Here is a 17,370-nt window from a genome sequence, read left to right on the forward strand (position 1 = left end):
TACGGTTGTTTACTTTTTTTTTTTTTTTTTTTTTACGGTTGTTTACTTGTTTCACAAAGCCTACGGTTATCCAAAAATACTTCTTTTAAATCTTAAATTACAATCAACAACGAATCGGATCAAAAACCAAAGAGACTAATATATACATGCATGGTCCTAATATGGATATTACAAAGAAGGTTTGGAACAGTCTCCAACGTTCAGAAAATTTATAGGTTTGATACGTTCTGCTAGATTGATGAAGGATGAGTGGTACTTTTCAAAAGGGATGTGGGACCAAAAACGCTTCACGTGACGCTTATAAGCAGCAGTGTGTCCGCACTATCATAAATTCACGTATGAGAGAGGGAGAGAGAGAGAGAGAGAGAGAGAGAGAGAGAGAGAGAGAGAGAGAGAGAGAGAGAGAGAGAGAGAGAGAGAGAGAGAGAGAGAGAGAGAGAGAAGAGAGAGAGAGAGAGAGAGAGAGAGAGAGAGAGAGAGAGAGAGAGAGAGAGAGAGGAGAGAGAGAGAGAGAGAGAGAGAGAGAGAGAGAGAGTGGGTTCCTCATGTTACATTGTGGCTAGCTAATTAAGCCTGCTCCAAATAATATTATCTTGATTATTCCTCATGCTACATTGTGGCTAGCTAATTAAGCCTGCAGCAGGCTGCCTGCTCCAAATAATATTATCTTGATTATGGGCATTTCGATATAATTACTATATGCAGCAGCCATAGACTATGAAATAAACAATTAATCACAGTTAATATTACAAATCATGGGCTCCTGCCATCATTTTACAATACATGTGGATATTCCATTGGTCGAATATAAAATGAAGACAAACCCTAATTAAAGTCAAAACCTGAAATAATTTGCCAAACACTTGGTTCCAAATAGAAAATAGCAACCTAACACGAAAATTTAGACAAGCTACTTTAAAACATAAAATAAAATAAGGACTCGATTTCTTGGTTTAAACAGTAAAAAGCTAATACATGTGAAGACAAAAAAAAAACTTATAGACTCGTTTTCTTTGCCAATGGTGGCTTCACTCCATCCCTGAAATATGACCGTTGAGACTTAAAACATACAAGGACCACTTTATAATTAGTACATGTATGAAACCCATCGATCCTCCATATCGTCACTTGCTTACTCCGACCGTTTTCTCTCTTACCACAGTCCAATATGGCTCCGCAACTCAGATCTTTTACTTATTCCCTTAGTTATCTCCTTTCACTTTCTCTCTTATTCTTCATATTCCACTGCTTATGTTTTCGTTTTTCATTTGTTACAGCTTGTTCAAACTCCACCGAAGAGCAACACCATCGTCACCGGAAATGGGTGGGTCCATCAGGTCACAAAGTCATCACCGTCTCACTTAATGGTCACTCTCAGTTTCGTTCCGTCCAAGACGCTGTGGATTCCATACCAAAGAACAATAACATGAGTATCGTTATCAAGATTGCTCCAGGATATTACAGGTATTTATAATCCCTCTTTCTCAGCTAATTCTTGTTACTTTTATTTATTTTGTTTCATGCACACATGCAAATTAGCTAAGGGTTGAAATTTAACTTTTCATAAGTACATTTTTACAGAGAGAAAGTGGTGGTTCCAGCTACAAAACCGTACATAACGTTTAAAGGAGCGGGTCGAGACGTGACGGTTTTAGAGTGGCACGATCGTGCTTCCGACCGTGGCCCTGACGGTCAACAATTACGTACTTATCAAACCGCTTCCGTCACAGTCTACGCTAATTATTTCTCCGCTAGAAACATTAGCTTCACGGTACTAATTCTAATGCAAAAGAACATAAACATTGCGGATATATGAGTCGTACTTTTTCCTTATTATAAAAATGTGAGTTTTTAATTTGTTTGTTGATTTATTCAATAAAATTGAAGAATACTGCGCCGGCGCCAATGCCAGGAATGCAAGGGTGGCAGGCGGTGGCATTTAGGATCTCTGGCGATAAAGCTTACTTTTCCGGCTGCGGTTTCTACGGTGCGCAAGATACTTTATGCGACGATGCTGGACGTCATTACTTCAAAGAGTGTTACATTGAAGGCTCTATCGATTTTATTTTCGGTAACGGCCGCTCCATGTATAAAGTAAGCACACAGAAACTGAAAACTATATGAATAAATTATTAGAATATCACATATTGAGAATGAAGATGCCTACAAGTCTAATTAATAACCTGTTTGATTATTATTATTTTCTGTTAAGAGATTCATAATAGAATAATTGATGTGTTACTTTTGGTGTAGGATTGTGAGTTGCATTCCATAGCGTCGAGGTTCGGGTCGATAGCAGCGCACGGGAGGACATGCCCGGAGGAGAAAACGGGTTTCACGTTCGTGGGTTGTCGGGTAACTGGTACTGGTCCTTTATACGTGGGCCGGGCCATGGGACAATACTCACGCATCGTCTATGCATACACCTACTTTGATGCTCTTGTTGCTCATGGTGGCTGGGACGATTGGGACCATAAATCCAACAAAAGCAAGTATGTACTATTGGATTACACTCATATTTATACTTAAACTAAACATGATGTTGAGTTAATCCATAAATCTCGAAAATTAGGACGGCTTTTTTCGGAGTGTACAATTGTTATGGTCCAGGAGCAGCAGCGACGACAGGCGTATCATGGGCCAGAGCTTTGGACTACGAGTCCGCCCATCCTTTTATAGCTAAGAGCTTCGTCAATGGGAGACATTGGATTGCTCCTCGAGATGCTTAAGTCAACTTCAAATGTTTGTCACTACACCACACGTTTTTTCTTATTATCCTAGCTTAGTTACATTCTTTTATTTATTTCATTATTTATTGTTTTCAAAGCAAAATTAATTTCATTATTGTGATTTATTTGTAATACATGTCCGAGATTCTTGTCCAAATGCGTGAACTTATATTTATAACGAAAACATGTGGCTGATACATATTAGCAAAAAATGTTGGAGTACTATTAGTTTGGAGTTTAGTTATCTTTGGTATATTTAAATTACAAAGAATAAAAAAGAAAGTAGTGTAACAAAGACATAACGCTTCATCTATGCAGAAAAACAATCTAAAAAAGACGAGAGTAACAAACAACGGTGAGCGAATGTACTAACAGTCTGATTTAAGTAGTGTAACATAACGTTTGCAACTCCTCTCTTCACATACAAGAAAATAAAATAATGAATATAAAATACAGGGGGAAATTAGTCAGAGACCTTATCATACATTTAGCAGAAGGTATAGTTGATGAAACAGTTAGGTCTTTTTTGTGTTATCTTGTGTTCCATAACTGTCGATGATATGTTTAATTAAGCCTCTAATTATATCTTAGATTTGGTTTATTCAAAATGATACTTGTGATATTTTGTGGACTCTTCTGGTATAACTTATGAAACTAGATTTTGACCCGCGCTTCGAAAGCGCGGGTATTATTTTTTACTTTTATGAAATATATTATTTGTTTATAATTATTGAACATATTTATTTTAGTAAAACTTTCTTTATAATAAATTTGACACACATAATGTCTCTGGTAAACTATGTGTTTCTCTGACTTTGTTTTATTCCCTCTCCAATCAACATATCGAAGCGCGGATATTATTTTTTACTTTTATGAAATATATTATTTGTTTGTAATTATTGTATGTATTTATCTTAGTAAAAATTTCTTTATAATAAATTTGACATATAGAGTGTCTCTGGTAAACTATGTATTTCTCTGGCTTTATTTTATTCCCTCTCCAATCAACATATTTATTTGGCTTGTTGTTAAAATAAATGATTTTAGAACGCAACTGTTTACTTTGATATTTTGTTTAAACAATGTGACATATTTCTGTATTAATTGTGTTCAATTAAATATTTACATTGTAATTTAAATTTGTATACAAATCAACATATTTGTGTAGTTTGTTATTAAAAAAATGATTTGAATCCAAATGTAAGTACTCTTATAGTGATTTTTTCAGTTCATATAATTTTTTAAAATATATTTATTTCAACTGAACCAATTAATATTTTGTTAAATTGGCCCGTGAAATATATTTTTATACATCGATATTCAAAAGATCTGGTAACTAACGATACTCAAAAGATCTGGACCGAATCAGGTTATATGGTTATTTTTGTTACAAATATCCGAACCCGTTTTAGATACATTGGTTATTTAGATATTTTTAGGTTCCTATACATCAGAACCGAATTCATCCAGATCTAGAATGATCCAACTCAAAATCCACACATAAGTTTATAATATTCAAGCGGGACTTGGTTACCAAAAAAAAAAGGATACCCGAAAAGAACAACATGTACCTAAATAGACAGATAATGTTCATGTCTAAATGATTATATAAATTAATAAAAAACTGTTTTATGTGTTTTGCTAAATTAAGTGAAATAGAAAGAGTTTTTTTATCAAGTAAAATAATTATATGGAGTGGAAAATTAAGTGACAATAAATGTAGGACATTTTAAGTATTTTGATTTAAGTTATTATTTTATTCACAAAACATATTTTTGAACTATGTTTTTGGGTACGTAATTTTCCACCGATTGTAACTAAAATAAAAATATTTTAGTAAAATAAAATAAACCAAATGTTTAATCATATGTAAAACCTAATTATTTAGCATTTTTGATTTTATAATTGGCACAAAGTTAATATTGATTAACTAATAAATAAAAAATATGCACTATTATTATTATGGTAATATAATTAATGATGTAATTTATTATTAAGGTAATATAATTAATTAAATTGTTAAACTAAGTGAAATATGGAAACACAATTAATAGATACTACTATTCAAGTTTTCAAACACTCCATTTTTTATATCTATAACCAAACACACCAAATTTTTTATTAATCTTATCCAAGTATCCAAACGCACCGAATTTGTACTTCACCTTTAATAAGATAGATAATACTAACAGTCTAACACAATATAAAAGCACAAACTTTTTCTTTTTTTTTTTCTTTTTTGAAAAGGACACAAACTTGTAATTCGATAATGATTTGTGACTTCATCCATCATCTTCTATCAATGCCCTGCGAAACCAAATATAAAACGGGAAAATATATATATTTCTATGTTCTCCGTGTAAAATGTTGACTAGAAATATATACAACCTGTTGTATAGAAACTGAAATGATAGGGGGAAAAGGAAATAATAACGACAAGATAATCAAGATTCAAGACAAGAGAGGCTTCTTAGGGTCAAACTCACTCTCAAAAATATCAATCTCTGATAATCCTTCTTTGCCTTTAGCCCACAACACTAGATATAGTCCTATAAACATCAAAGCCATCCCTCCCACACTGCATTTTCATTAGTCAATCATTAATAAAACATGAATTATTTTTTTGGTGCAATTATTGTTGTATCAAAGTTACCTTCCAATTCTAACGGGTTCTCCTAATGTAACAACGGAGAAACCAACGGAAATAACCGTAGCAATAGGACTAAACATTGATACCATAACCGGTCCACGTTTCTTCATCGCCCACCCATTGAAGCTAACACATGCTCCACTCACCATCCCTCCCTGTCATTTCACAAAAAACTTTCTATTATACAAGACCAGTTAACTATGCAAATGAAAAAGATGTACTTTGAGCTTACCAAAAGAGAAAAACCAACGAGGTTACTGATGCTAACTAATGACCTGGTAACTATTTTAGTGTTCGGGTTTTGTAATAACTGTAACATTGTTGTTATCACCACTCCTATCAATGACGTTATTGCACTTAACGATATTGGTGCTGGAAACTCTGCCAATGTCGATGCCTGCAAATAACCGAACCGTTAGAAACTGAACCAAACCGGTTATCACGACCCGGTTTACTTACCTGAAGAACGACGTTGGAGGATAAGACAAGGACAGCTCCGAGGAGGTACATGCATCCCACGACTCTGTCACGATCAAACACGAATATCGAAGCATTATCTTTTTCATCTTGTATGATCGAAGCGCTGTGCATTAAGCTCATTGTTAAAGCGCCGAATACGCACAACAACGTCCCTAAGATCTTCAGCTTGCTGTACAGACATTTCATATTCATCTTCTCTAACCTATCCAAAAAAGTAACAGAACAGAGAAACAACACCGAATCTCAGAGCTTTGTTGACTGTGTGTTGAAAATGGGGTTTAGTTTATCTCACCTAACCATCCAGGCGATGAAAAAAATGAGACCAGGAGCGAGATTAGGCATCGCTGTGGCCATTGCTGGTGATGTCAACCTAATTCCTTCCAGAAACAGAGTTTGGAACAGAGTAACCCTGTTTTTTATTACAGAGAAAAGATTTTATGCAAATTTCAACAAAAAGTTTAATACTTTTTAACAAGCAATAAAATAAAACTAATGGAGGAGGTTACCTACCCTGCAAAGGAAATCAAAACTAGTTTACCCATCAGCCTCGGGTTGAGCTCATTTGGCCACTGCTTCCTTTACAACAACAAGACAAAAACATTTACTGTCTGAAAAACAAGAATTGTTTTCATTCTTTCGGGTATGTTTAAAAGTGTTATTAGACAGACCTTTCGAAGAGAATGGCAAAAGGGGAGAGGATTATGAAGGTGGCAAAGGTAGAGAAGATGACAATAGTTAAAGGACCGAGACCGAGTGACATCAAATAACTCATGAGCAAAGAGTTGCCTGCGTACACAAATTGTACCATTACTAAACCTCCTACAATCACCACCTCTTCTATCATCTCCTTCTTCATCTTAGAAATCGATTGATAGAGTTTGACGGAAAGAAACTGCATGGAACATGGCGAGAAATCCATTATAAGCACAATGTGTTCAAATTATATTGCAATAGATAAGATAAGAACAAACTAATTACACCCTCTCTCATTCACCTTCATTTTCAGAAAAATATATCTGAAATCAACATTTTCTTCCTATCTTTCTCTCTCTCCCATTAGTCTCTCATTATATTCCTCAGAGCATTGGTTCTGTAACAAAACAGACCCTACATTGTTAATTCAACCTATATTTGCTACTTTCCCAAATAACTTTTATATCTATTTTAAACCCTTTTTATCACAACCTTTCAATCTTATCAAATTTCTCGTGCAACCCTCAATCTTATTATAAACGATGCAACACGGGTCCATCTGTTTAAAAGCGTAACATAAAATGCTTAGATATGTGTCCAATAAAGTAACAGTTTTTTTAACATCTCGTGTCTACTCAACAAGAAGCCATGTTGGTTCCACTATTTCTTCCAACTCATGGACCACCGTCGTCACTGCTCTCGCTCAGTCAGGTGTTATCGACGCCTTACACGCTGCTGTCGAGTTGCTCAACGACGGCGACAAACCAGATGATGCTTCTGCATTGATTCATTTACTCCGTGTTTCCGGAAACAATGGTTACGTTTCTTTATGCCGGCAGCTTCATGGGTACGTCTTAAAACATGGGTATGTCTCAAAAACGCGTCTTTCAAACTCGCTGATGAGGTTTTACAAGATGAGTGACTCGCTGGAAGATGCTCACAAACTGTTCGATGAAATGCCTGAACCAGATGTCATCTCTTGGAACTCGTTGGTTTCCGGTTATGTTCAAGCCGGAAGATACCAGGACGGGCTCTGTTTGTTTCTCGACCTTCATAGATCTGATGTCGTCCCGAACGAGTTCTCTTTTACATCCGCTTTAGCTGCTTGTGCACGGCTGGGAATCTTGCTGCTTGGAGCCTGCATCCACTCGAAGATTGTGAAACTTGGCATGGAGAGAGGCAATGTCGTGGTGGGTAATTGTCTGATCGACATGTATGGGAAATGTGGTTCCATGGATGGTGCAGTTTTAGTGTTTCAACACATGGAAGAAAGGGACACGGTTTCTTGGAATGCCATCGTTGCTTCCTGCTCAAGGAACGGTGAACTCGAGCTGGGACTTTGGTTTTTCCATCAGATGCCAAATCCAGACACTGTAACATACAACGAGCTCATAGACGCTTTTGTCAAGTGTGGAGATTTCGACTCTGCTTTTCAGATTCTGTCGTGTATGCCAAACCCTAATTCATCTTCATGGAACACAATACTGACAGGGTATGTCAACAGTGAGCAATCAAGTGAAGCTACTCTGTTTTTCACCCAAATGCACTCGTCTGGAGTTAGATTCGACGAGTACAGCTTGTCGATAGTTCTGGCTGCCATTGCTGCTCTAGCTGTGGTTCCATGGGGAAGTCTAATTCACTCTTGTGCTCTCAAGCTTGGCCTAGACTCTCGAGTTGTTGTCGCCAGTGCTCTGATAGATATGTATTCTAAATGCGGGATGTTGAAGCAGGCTGAGCTGATGTTTTGGACGATGCCTAGAAAGAATCTGATTGCTTGGAATGCTATGATCTATGGCTACGCTCGTAATGGCGATTCAACGCAGGCCATCAAGCTCTTCAACCAGTTGAAACAAGAAAGATTCTTGAAACCTGATGGAATCACGTTCTTGAATCTTTTAGCTGTGTGTTCTCATTGTGAAGTTCCGATGGAGCTCACGCTTGGCTACTTTGAGATGATGGTTAACGAGTATGGGATCAAACCACGTGTAGAGCATTGTTGTTCTCTTATGAGAGCTATGGCGCAGAGAGGAGAGATTTGGCAGGCGAAAAGGGTGATTCAAGAATTCGGTTTTGGGTTTGATGGTGTGGCTTGGAGGGCGTTGCTTGGTGCTTGTAGTGCTGGAAAGGATCTGAAAGCTGCAAAAGCTGTTGCCGCTAAGATGGTTGTTCTAGGGGAAGTTGATGAAGATGAGTACGTATATATAGTGATGTCGAATCTCTATGCATACCATGAGAGATGGAGAGAGGTTAGTCAAATTAGGAAGATTATGAGAGAGAAAGGGGTGGAGAAAGAAGTTGGCTCTAGCTGGATTCAGGAGCAAAATTTTGCAATGCAATTTTAGTATCTTTTAAGTTTTGAGCTTTTGGTTATGTAAATACAATGTCAAACTAGTTATGGAATCAAACATGGCTAGAAACTGAGAGAGGAATCGTGTAAAGATGAGGAATAGTATTACATATTTTTATTCATGATTTCAGAAACAAGAGTTTAGACACAAAAAAATCAACTTATTGTCTTGAAGTTTAAGAGAAGAAGCTTGCTTCCCTCAATAGGTAATAGTCTTCATGAATGTATCAGCTCACCTTGGGACTGAAAGGCCCATCTCTGGAGTAGTAAACAAAAGAGAGATAAGGATTAGGGCAGAAACAGAAAACTGGTCACTTATTACCAAGAAAGAAAGGCGGATGCTTTTTACTTAATGATTCTATTGTAACAGTCAACGTGTTGTGAATCAGATGAAACAGCAAACTAGTCAAGCAATGTCATCTAAAACAGCTTCCTAAATGTTAATTATCAACAACACATTGATGACAGAGACCCACCTTTAAAAACAACTGCAAAAAGTCTCACGTGCCATCGATTCCATCTGGGACAAAGAACACTTATAGAAATTACTACAGTAATGTTGCCACTTTATACACAGATCATGAACTAATTTTCCTAGACTTGCATTCATATAAAGAGAAAAGCAAGAAACACAATGTTCAATCTGAAGCGGGTTAAGATTTGGTTTTTATTCCTAAAACAGTAATACTTGTTTTCCAATATTTTTATCTGGATTACTACAGCCCAAAAAGTGGTTCGTACTTGATAAAGATGCAAGGATCCCACATGGTAAACGGTGAAATTATGTGCCTGCATGAATGAAGTTACTCATAATTAGACAGACACAATGGCACTGAAGCTCACGACTAGTTCTTAAGAGTCGATCTTCCTACTTGTTAAGGGTCGAACGTTAGATCTATCAACGTTAGATTTTGCCACTATTTCGGCAAGTAAGAGTCAACGTAAACAAGGAATTAACATAAAGTAATCATAGATTAGAGCCTCGTAACACTTCACATACACAATCAAAAAGATCATCTACAAGTATGATCCTTCCCTTACATCAATCTAATGTTTTCAAATGTAAAGATCTTAGGAAGCTATGATCTACTTCTAAGTCTAACTAACAAAACCAAGTGCTAAGCCAAAACTTTACAGCGATGAAAAATGTGCAGACCATTCAAGTATCAAGCTTTAATGCGAGCTAACCAATCAAATCATCAACCAAGAATTCAACACACTCAAAGAAAGGAAGAAGGATCAAATGAACGTAGAAAGGGAAGCAACTCACAAGCAGGAAAAAGCAGGAAAAGAGTATCGTATCAAAGGTCGGGAGAGGTGCAGCAGAGAGTACCCTGAGAGAGAGCTCGGCTGCTTCTTGATGTCACGCTAAGGCACGACGTCAGCCTAGCAGCCGCCACCGTGCTGTGTAGCGGTAATAGCGACTGAACACAGCCAAGCTCAGATGGACACCTACACCATTTTCATCAAATCGAAAACCCTAAATCAAAAATGGAAGCAGGTTTTCATCGAATTTGTAACCCAGCGTGCCTAGTTGATTTGATTAAAAGTAGACCTGGAGAATGAGAATCGGGGAGAAGCGGCGGGTTTAGACGGAATCCGAAATCCGGCGGACGAAGCACTCGGCGAAGATCCGGTGCCGATTGGAGATTTGTGGAGCGAAGACCTGATGGCGGATCTGAGAGAGGAGACGGAGGATCTGTTCATGAATCTATTGCAAGCAGAAGCCATTGTAAATGATAGATAGAGAAAGCCGGGAAACTGAGATTCGATCGTCTTTGTTCTTCCTACAGTGATTTATAGGGTTTAGGGTTTGGGAATTTATTAAGACAAATGGGCTTAAGCCCAAGCCCATTTATACAATCCGAACAACAGATTCGTATAAATACGATCCCAGCTCAAAAAACTACCTAAACTAGTAAATGTTAATCCAACGTGACCATAACATAAATTAGTAAATGTTAATTCAGCTGACTGAACATATGACATGATACTATTAATCATTATAGTCTTGATAATTATAATCGAGCAGGAATCGTAATTAACACGAATTGTTTACTCGGTTATACCACTTTGAAAATTGTTAAAGTCGATATATGCTCTTTTCCCTTCCCAAAGGTAATGAATTTTTGGCTAGTGTTAACCATCTATTAAATCTTTTCACAGAATTAATCACCTTTCAACTTCATCGAATTATCGATTATTCGGATTACATAAACTATAAACACAAAGAAAGATAATCTCGCCATCATCGTGGAGGACCTTTCACAACTCAGAATATCTTTTGTTGAGGCTAACAAAATTAACCTTCGTCTAATCATGTAAAGCTATATGTATGCAATATTCTGTCAAATGCTAGTTTTGTGAGTAGAATATACTAAAAGTCATAATCGCTTGTTCAAACTCGACTTTCGGTTTTGTTTTTAAAATATAAACTGACCAATTCCAACAAACACAACAAAGGTATTACTTAATTGACTTATAAATTATAAGCCCTACTAATACATTAGTATCTTCCAACTTATCTAATCCAATATGAAATACTAAACAACAAATACAGTAGAACCTCTATAAATTAATACTCTATAAATTAATAATTTTTATAAATTAATAAATTTTACCGGTCCCAAATTGGGCTAGTGTTAAATATAACAAAAATCGATAAAATAATAAGATAATAATATTTTTAAAACTTCTGTGTAAATATATAGTCTCCTTAAAATCATAAATTAATAATCTATTTATATATAATTTTTATATAAGTACAAGCTAAATATTATATTGTTGATTTTATATTCACAATGAAAATTCTTTGTTTTTCTTAACATTTCAATATATTTTAATAATATTTGGTAAAATTATACCGAAAACCACTTAACAATTCTATGTAACATAAAAATATACACAAAATAAGATAATAAAACAATATGAAAGTCAAATTTCTAAAATTTAAATAATGTACATACGGTAAAATAAAATATTTCTTTTATATATAAATAAAAATATTTAAAAATAGAAAAAAACCTAAATAAAGAAACTTTTGTAAATTAATATCTCTATAAATTAATAAAATTTCAAAGTCCCAACATTATTAATTTATAGAAGTTTTACTGTAGTAAATAGAATAAGACCATGATTATCAGTTTATCAATATGAAATACTAAACAACAAATACAGTAGAACCTCTATAAACTAATACTCTATAAATTAATAATTTTTATAAATTAATAAATTTTACCGGTCCCAAATTGGGCTAGTGTTAAATATAACAAAAATCGATAAAATAATAAGATAATAATATTTTAAAAACTTCTGTGTAAATATATAGTCTCCTTAAAATCATAAATTAATAATCTATTTATATATAATTTTTATATAAGTACAAGCTAAATATTATATTGTTGATTTTATATTCACAATGAAAATTCTTTGTTTTTCTTAACATTTCAATATATTTTAATAATATTTGGTAAAATTATACCGAAAACCACTTAACAATTCTATGTAACATAAAAATATACACAAAATAAGATAATAAAACAATATGAAAGTCAAATTTCTAAAATTTAAATAATGTACATACGGTAAAATAAAATATTTTCTTTTTATATATAAATAAAAATATTTAAAAATAGAAAAAAACCTAAATAAAGAAACTTTTGTAAATTAATATCTCTATAAATTAATAAAATTTCAAAGTCCCAACATTATTAATTTATAGAAGTTTTACTGTAGTAAATAGAATAAGACCATGATTATCAGTTTATCATTATCGATGTGACACAAAAAAAAAATTATAAGCGGAATACTGAAATGCCAACAGAAGATTCTTATCCTAACACTACTATAGTTGTCACTAATCATGTTTAATATTATTTGCTAACCTTCAGTTAATCAAATAAGGGGCGGTTTGGACGGCATGCAATAATGCTCAGCCACGTAATATGGGACCCATACTCATTTGCTGTTCCCTATATTAACTAGAGCCCATACAAAGAGAGAATAACAGAAAAAAAGTGTTAACAACCAAATTCTTGGAGTAAAAAAAACATGGTGAAGATCGAAGTTGGAAGTGTGGGTGACTCGTTCAGTGTTGCATCTCTAAAGGCTTACTTGTCTGAGTTTATCGCAACTCTTATCTTTGTATTCGCTGGCGTTGGCTCAGCTATCGCTTTTGGCAAGCTAACCTCCGATGCCGCCTTGGACCCAGCTGGTCTTGTGGCTATTGCGGTGGCTCACGCGTTTGCCTTGTTTGTTGGGGTTTCGGTTGCTGCTAACATCTCTGGTGGGCACCTTAACCCTGCCGTGACTCTCGGTCTTGCCGTTGGAGGAAACATAACACTGATCACAGGTTTCTTATACTGGATCGCTCAGTGTCTTGGCTCCATCGTTGCTTGCCTTCTCCTTGTCTTTGTTACCAATGGAGAGGTACGTAGCGTAATAGTAGCGTAGAACTGGTAACTTTTGTTTTCCGGTTCGCTTCGGTTTGGGTCACTTTTATGTTACTACTTGCTAGGATGTTTTTGAGACCGAACAACATATCTTGTTCTCGGTTTGGTTAGAAATTTCTGGTCCGGTTTAATCAAGTAAAATGTGATCCAAAAGATGTATTGCTTGTTTTTGGTTCAATTCGGTTTGAATAGTAAAATCATGTTTTTAGGTTATAATTTTTTATACAGAAAATGGACAATTTTTTATATAGTGTAAAAATAAATAACTAATTAATTCGCAAATAATTTCTATAGTTAAAAGTTCGACAATCAAATGATTTAGCTAAGCTCATACGAAGTTTGTCAGCTCGCTGCTCAGTAAGAAAAACACGATACCAAACAAGTTTAAATTAATTCGGTATGGAATATATAGGTTAATTTTGTTTTGTTAAGCTATAGACTATAGTCACAACTCGTAAGTAGAGTATTAATTTCTCATGAAAATAGCAATACGTTGCTAGCTGGTTTACAAATGAGTTTTTGTTTTCCTGTTTTGCTACAGAGCGTACCGACCCATGGAGTCGGAGCCGGTTTAGGAGCACTGGAAGGTATCGTGATGGAGATCGTTGTGACATTTGCTTTGGTCTACACCGTTTACGCCACAGCTGCTGATCCAAAGAAGGGATCGCTAGGAACCATCGCTCCAATCGCTATCGGTTTCATCGTTGGTGCCAACATCCTCGCTGCTGGTCCTTTCAGCGGTGGCTCCATGAACCCAGCGAGGTCGTTCGGACCAGCTGTTGTCAGTGGAGACTTGTCACAAATCTGGATCTACTGGGTGGGTCCACTCGTTGGTGGTGCACTTGCTGGACTCATCTACGGCGATGTGTTCATTGGTGCTTACCAAGAAGTTTAAACCCGCGAGGTCCGAGTTTGATTAAACGGATTTGTGATTTCTTGATGTTTGCTTTGATTTTGTGTTTGATTGTGTATGTTTGATGTCTATGCCTGCGTCTCTACAAGATTGCATGTAGAGAAAAAGTTGTCTTAAAAAAAGAAGAAGTTATATCTTGTTAATAATAAAAAGATGTAAATATATTTTCTACTTTATATGGCAAAACTGAATCAGCTAAATAACTGATCAACACTAATCTTGGACGAAACATGAACATACCATCATTCATCATCATTAATTATATTCAATTGATGGTTGTAGTGTTGTTTTGAGTGATCGAGTCTTTTCACCATATCTATACTATTAAAACAGGATCGTATTGGATTTTTTACTAAAAATACCTTTTTATTTACTAACATTGCATATTTCATTAAGAGCAATCAAGTAATATTAATAACACATCTATATTGGATCATTTTTTGGATTCAGCCCACTGTCCACATCAGATCTCTCTTGGGCCATTTGAGCCGATTAAAAAATTAGATCCAATTCTTTTATTTTTCTTCAAGTTCAAATAATTTTTTTCAATCATTCTTAATATTTTGTTTAGTGAACAAAAATTAATTACTTAATTATTTTTTTCTTTTTAATATAATTTAAGTATTCATAAAAAAATTTGAGTTTTTCATTGAAAAGTATAAATCTTTATTAAAAGTATATATTTTTTTTATTTAAAAAATTAACCATATAATAAAATTAACTTATCAAAGTTATACCAACTTAATTCATTAAAAATAAAGTTTAATTTTCTAAACATAAATATTCATTAGACGTAGACGTTCAGGTACTCATTCGGGTACGGAGCGGTTCTTTCGGCTATCGGGTTTTTAGGATTTTGAAATTAAACCTCATTCGGGTCTTATAAAATTTCGGGTCGGGTTCGAGTCGGATCTTTCGGAGTCCGGGTGGGTTTGGTTCTCATGCATAAAACCTGAAAAATAACCAAATAACCAAAGTATCTAAAACGGGTTCGGTTATTTGTACTCAAAGTAACCTAAGTATCCGATTCGATTCAAATTTTTGTATCCAAATTACTCAAAAGTAACGAAAAGTAACCAAAAAATTCATTCTTTATAGTTTTTTTGGGTAAACTTTTATCCAAACTATCATATTTTATCCAAAAATATTCAAAAGTACCGAAAATAAGTACTATAGTTAACTTATAATATTAATTTAAAATATTAAAATATATAAATATAATTATAACATATATTTTTAGATATATATTCACATTATATCTTCGGGTACTCATTCAGTTCTCGGTTCGGATCAGGTTCGGGAACGGTTCGATATAGCAATTTAGAACTCATATGGATATTTACCATGGGTCTGATCGGTTCGGGACCCTGATTTTCGGGTCGGTTTCGGGTTGGTTCTTCAGATCCGGATATTGTGCTCAGGCATATACTCATTTAAAATAAAACACGATAAAGAAAGATTAAAAAGTTTAAATCTTTTATAAACAAAACAAATATATGAAAATATGACATTTACTAAATATTTTTCAATTTAAAAAAAAATAAATAAATCCGCGCTTTGAAAGCGCAGGTCAAAATCTAGTAATAGTTTTATAACTAATTGTTATTCTAGTAACAAAAATTTTACATTTTTTTCATAATCGTCGTGTTTTATCAAATTATTTTTTGATTTCTCATCTTGCAATTTTGGATATTGGGCTTTTGAAACACAACACAAGTCAACCCATAAATGAAGCTTACTTTATAAACTGAACATACGTATATAACTTGTATAATATGGCACCGCGAAGACGCAAGTTATGGACATTATTAATAGTTGAATCCGGGATAAAAAGTGAATTATATGGATAAACTCTGAAGGCCAGAAACTTGGAGACCAAGAGGAAGTTCGAATTTTACGTGCTTCCAAATCGCGTATCATTGTCTTCACTTCAGTTACTATGGATATCTTGTCACCTCCTAACGACAATCTGTCAATGACTAATAAGAACAAAACAATGAGGACTGATTTGAGAACAGATTGGCTTCGAATGAGAAAAGTGGATCTAGTGTTGCAGATCTAGCGGATCGAGTAAGTTAAAAATGAATCGAGCGGATCTAGCGGTACGAAAGTGGATCAAGCGGTCCAATATATATATATATATATACGAATAGTGAAAGTGGATAAAAAATGCCGTAAAAAAAGGGGATAAAAAGTTGTTCAAATACTGTATACATTTAAAATAACTATATTACTATTTTTTTTGGCAACGAAACTATATTACTATTTAATTTTATAATTTAAAATATTTATGTTAAAAAGTAAGATATAATTTTTATTCAAATATAATACAAAATTATTTTTAAGTACACACACATATATATACAATGCGTTATAAAATGATTTTTATCTAACTTCAATGACTTAAAAATAATTATGTTTTTAATAAAGTAGTATAATAATTTTAAGTTTAATATTAACTTACACATTAATACTATTTATTTTCAAAAGGAAAATTTTTATTTAAAAAATAATTTATGAATGAAAAAATAAATTCCACCAAAATATAATATAATATTATTAAAAATGTATATTATTATTTTAAGTTTTCAAATTAAATATGCATCTGATTTTGGATATTTTAAAATAATTTTAGTTTGACAAAAATCTGTGTAAAATCAATTTAAAATTATTTCTCAAGGAATTAAAATGTTATTTACTTTCAAATTACTTTTTATAAAAAATGAATTCATTGAATATTATAAATAAATACATAAAATTTATTTTCAAAACTAATTCAAATATTTATTTTTAAGAAAATATTTTTCAGTTAATTTTAGATTTTACGCGATTAGTTTTGTTCCCAAAAACTAAATTGAACTGAAATATAAAAATAATTCTAATATAGTCCAGTTAAAAATGAATTGGGAAACAAACTTAATGTATAGTAATAAAGGAAAGAAACTCCAAAACCACTCTACAATTGTTGTAGGATTAAGCAGTTCTTTGATTTTGTTCATAGATTTAGACTGCATGCAGTCCAATAGTATAACAAAGAGGACTTATTTGAGAACATATTGAAAACATTAAAGATCAGCTTGTGGATCCATAAATGTTTGGCTTTGATG

At 33.9% G+C, this 17,370-nt stretch overlaps 5 protein-coding genes across 12 annotated transcripts; 3 read left to right on the forward strand and 2 right to left on the reverse strand.

The window, feature by feature from the left end:
• The first annotated feature begins 1,068 nt into the window (after positions 1–1,068).
• LOC108809442 (probable pectinesterase 68) lies at positions 1,069–2,886 on the forward strand. Its single transcript, XM_018581581.2, has 5 exons — positions 1,069–1,464; positions 1,582–1,771; positions 1,888–2,094; positions 2,254–2,492; positions 2,573–2,886. The coding sequence occupies exons 1-5, from the start codon at positions 1,169–1,171 to the stop codon at positions 2,727–2,729; spliced, it is 1,089 nt and encodes a 362-aa protein (XP_018437083.1). The 5' UTR covers positions 1,069–1,168; the 3' UTR covers positions 2,730–2,886.
• A 2,171-nt stretch (positions 2,887–5,057) lies between these two features.
• LOC108811494 (WAT1-related protein At5g47470-like) lies at positions 5,058–6,956 on the reverse strand. The gene is made up of 8 exons (XM_018583543.2): positions 6,854–6,956; positions 6,528–6,751; positions 6,370–6,435; positions 6,152–6,268; positions 5,839–6,061; positions 5,612–5,776; positions 5,383–5,534; positions 5,058–5,307 (listed from the first exon to the last, which is right to left on the reverse strand). The coding sequence occupies exons 1-8, from the start codon at positions 6,857–6,859 to the stop codon at positions 5,181–5,183; spliced, it is 1,080 nt and encodes a 359-aa protein (XP_018439045.2). The 5' UTR covers positions 6,860–6,956; the 3' UTR covers positions 5,058–5,180.
• A 24-nt stretch (positions 6,957–6,980) lies between these two features.
• LOC108811492 (putative pentatricopeptide repeat-containing protein At5g47460) lies at positions 6,981–8,973 on the forward strand. The gene has a single exon (XM_018583541.2). The coding sequence runs from the start codon at positions 7,134–7,136 to the stop codon at positions 8,892–8,894; it is 1,761 nt and encodes a 586-aa protein (XP_018439043.1). The 5' UTR covers positions 6,981–7,133; the 3' UTR covers positions 8,895–8,973.
• LOC108811500 (protein NONRESPONDING TO OXYLIPINS 2, mitochondrial) lies at positions 8,971–10,694 on the reverse strand. 8 transcript variants are annotated; one of them, XR_001943319.2, is made up of 5 exons: positions 10,455–10,694; positions 10,233–10,351; positions 9,641–9,688; positions 9,376–9,419; positions 8,971–9,157 (listed from the first exon to the last, which is right to left on the reverse strand). XR_001943319.2 is itself a non-coding variant. In XM_018583554.2 (4 exons), the coding sequence occupies exons 1-3, from the start codon at positions 10,628–10,630 to the stop codon at positions 9,400–9,402; spliced, it is 315 nt and encodes a 104-aa protein (XP_018439056.1). In that variant the 5' UTR covers positions 10,631–10,694; the 3' UTR covers positions 8,971–9,157; positions 9,376–9,399. The 8 variants fall into 8 exon arrangements, 4 of the variants coding, with proteins under 4 accessions (XP_018439056.1, XP_018439057.1, XP_018439055.1 ...); XR_001943316.2 differs by having other exon boundaries at positions 10,170–10,351; positions 10,455–10,692; XR_001943318.2 differs by lacking the exon at positions 9,641–9,688 and having other exon boundaries at positions 10,170–10,351; positions 10,455–10,692.
• Positions 10,695–12,897: 2,203 nt separating this feature from the next.
• On the forward strand, positions 12,898–14,463 carry LOC108807452 (aquaporin TIP2-3). Its single transcript, XM_056988581.1, has 2 exons — positions 12,898–13,327; positions 13,892–14,463. Exons 1-2 carry the CDS (start codon positions 12,950–12,952, stop codon positions 14,243–14,245), a joined length of 732 nt encoding a protein of 243 aa, XP_056844561.1. The 5' UTR covers positions 12,898–12,949; the 3' UTR covers positions 14,246–14,463.
• Positions 14,464–17,370: the final 2,907 nt, after the last annotated feature.

Source organism: Raphanus sativus, chromosome 6 (assembly GCF_000801105.2).
Source record: "Raphanus sativus cultivar WK10039 chromosome 6, ASM80110v3, whole genome shotgun sequence".
Classification (NCBI taxonomy): Eukaryota; Viridiplantae; Streptophyta; class Magnoliopsida; order Brassicales; family Brassicaceae; genus Raphanus; species Raphanus sativus.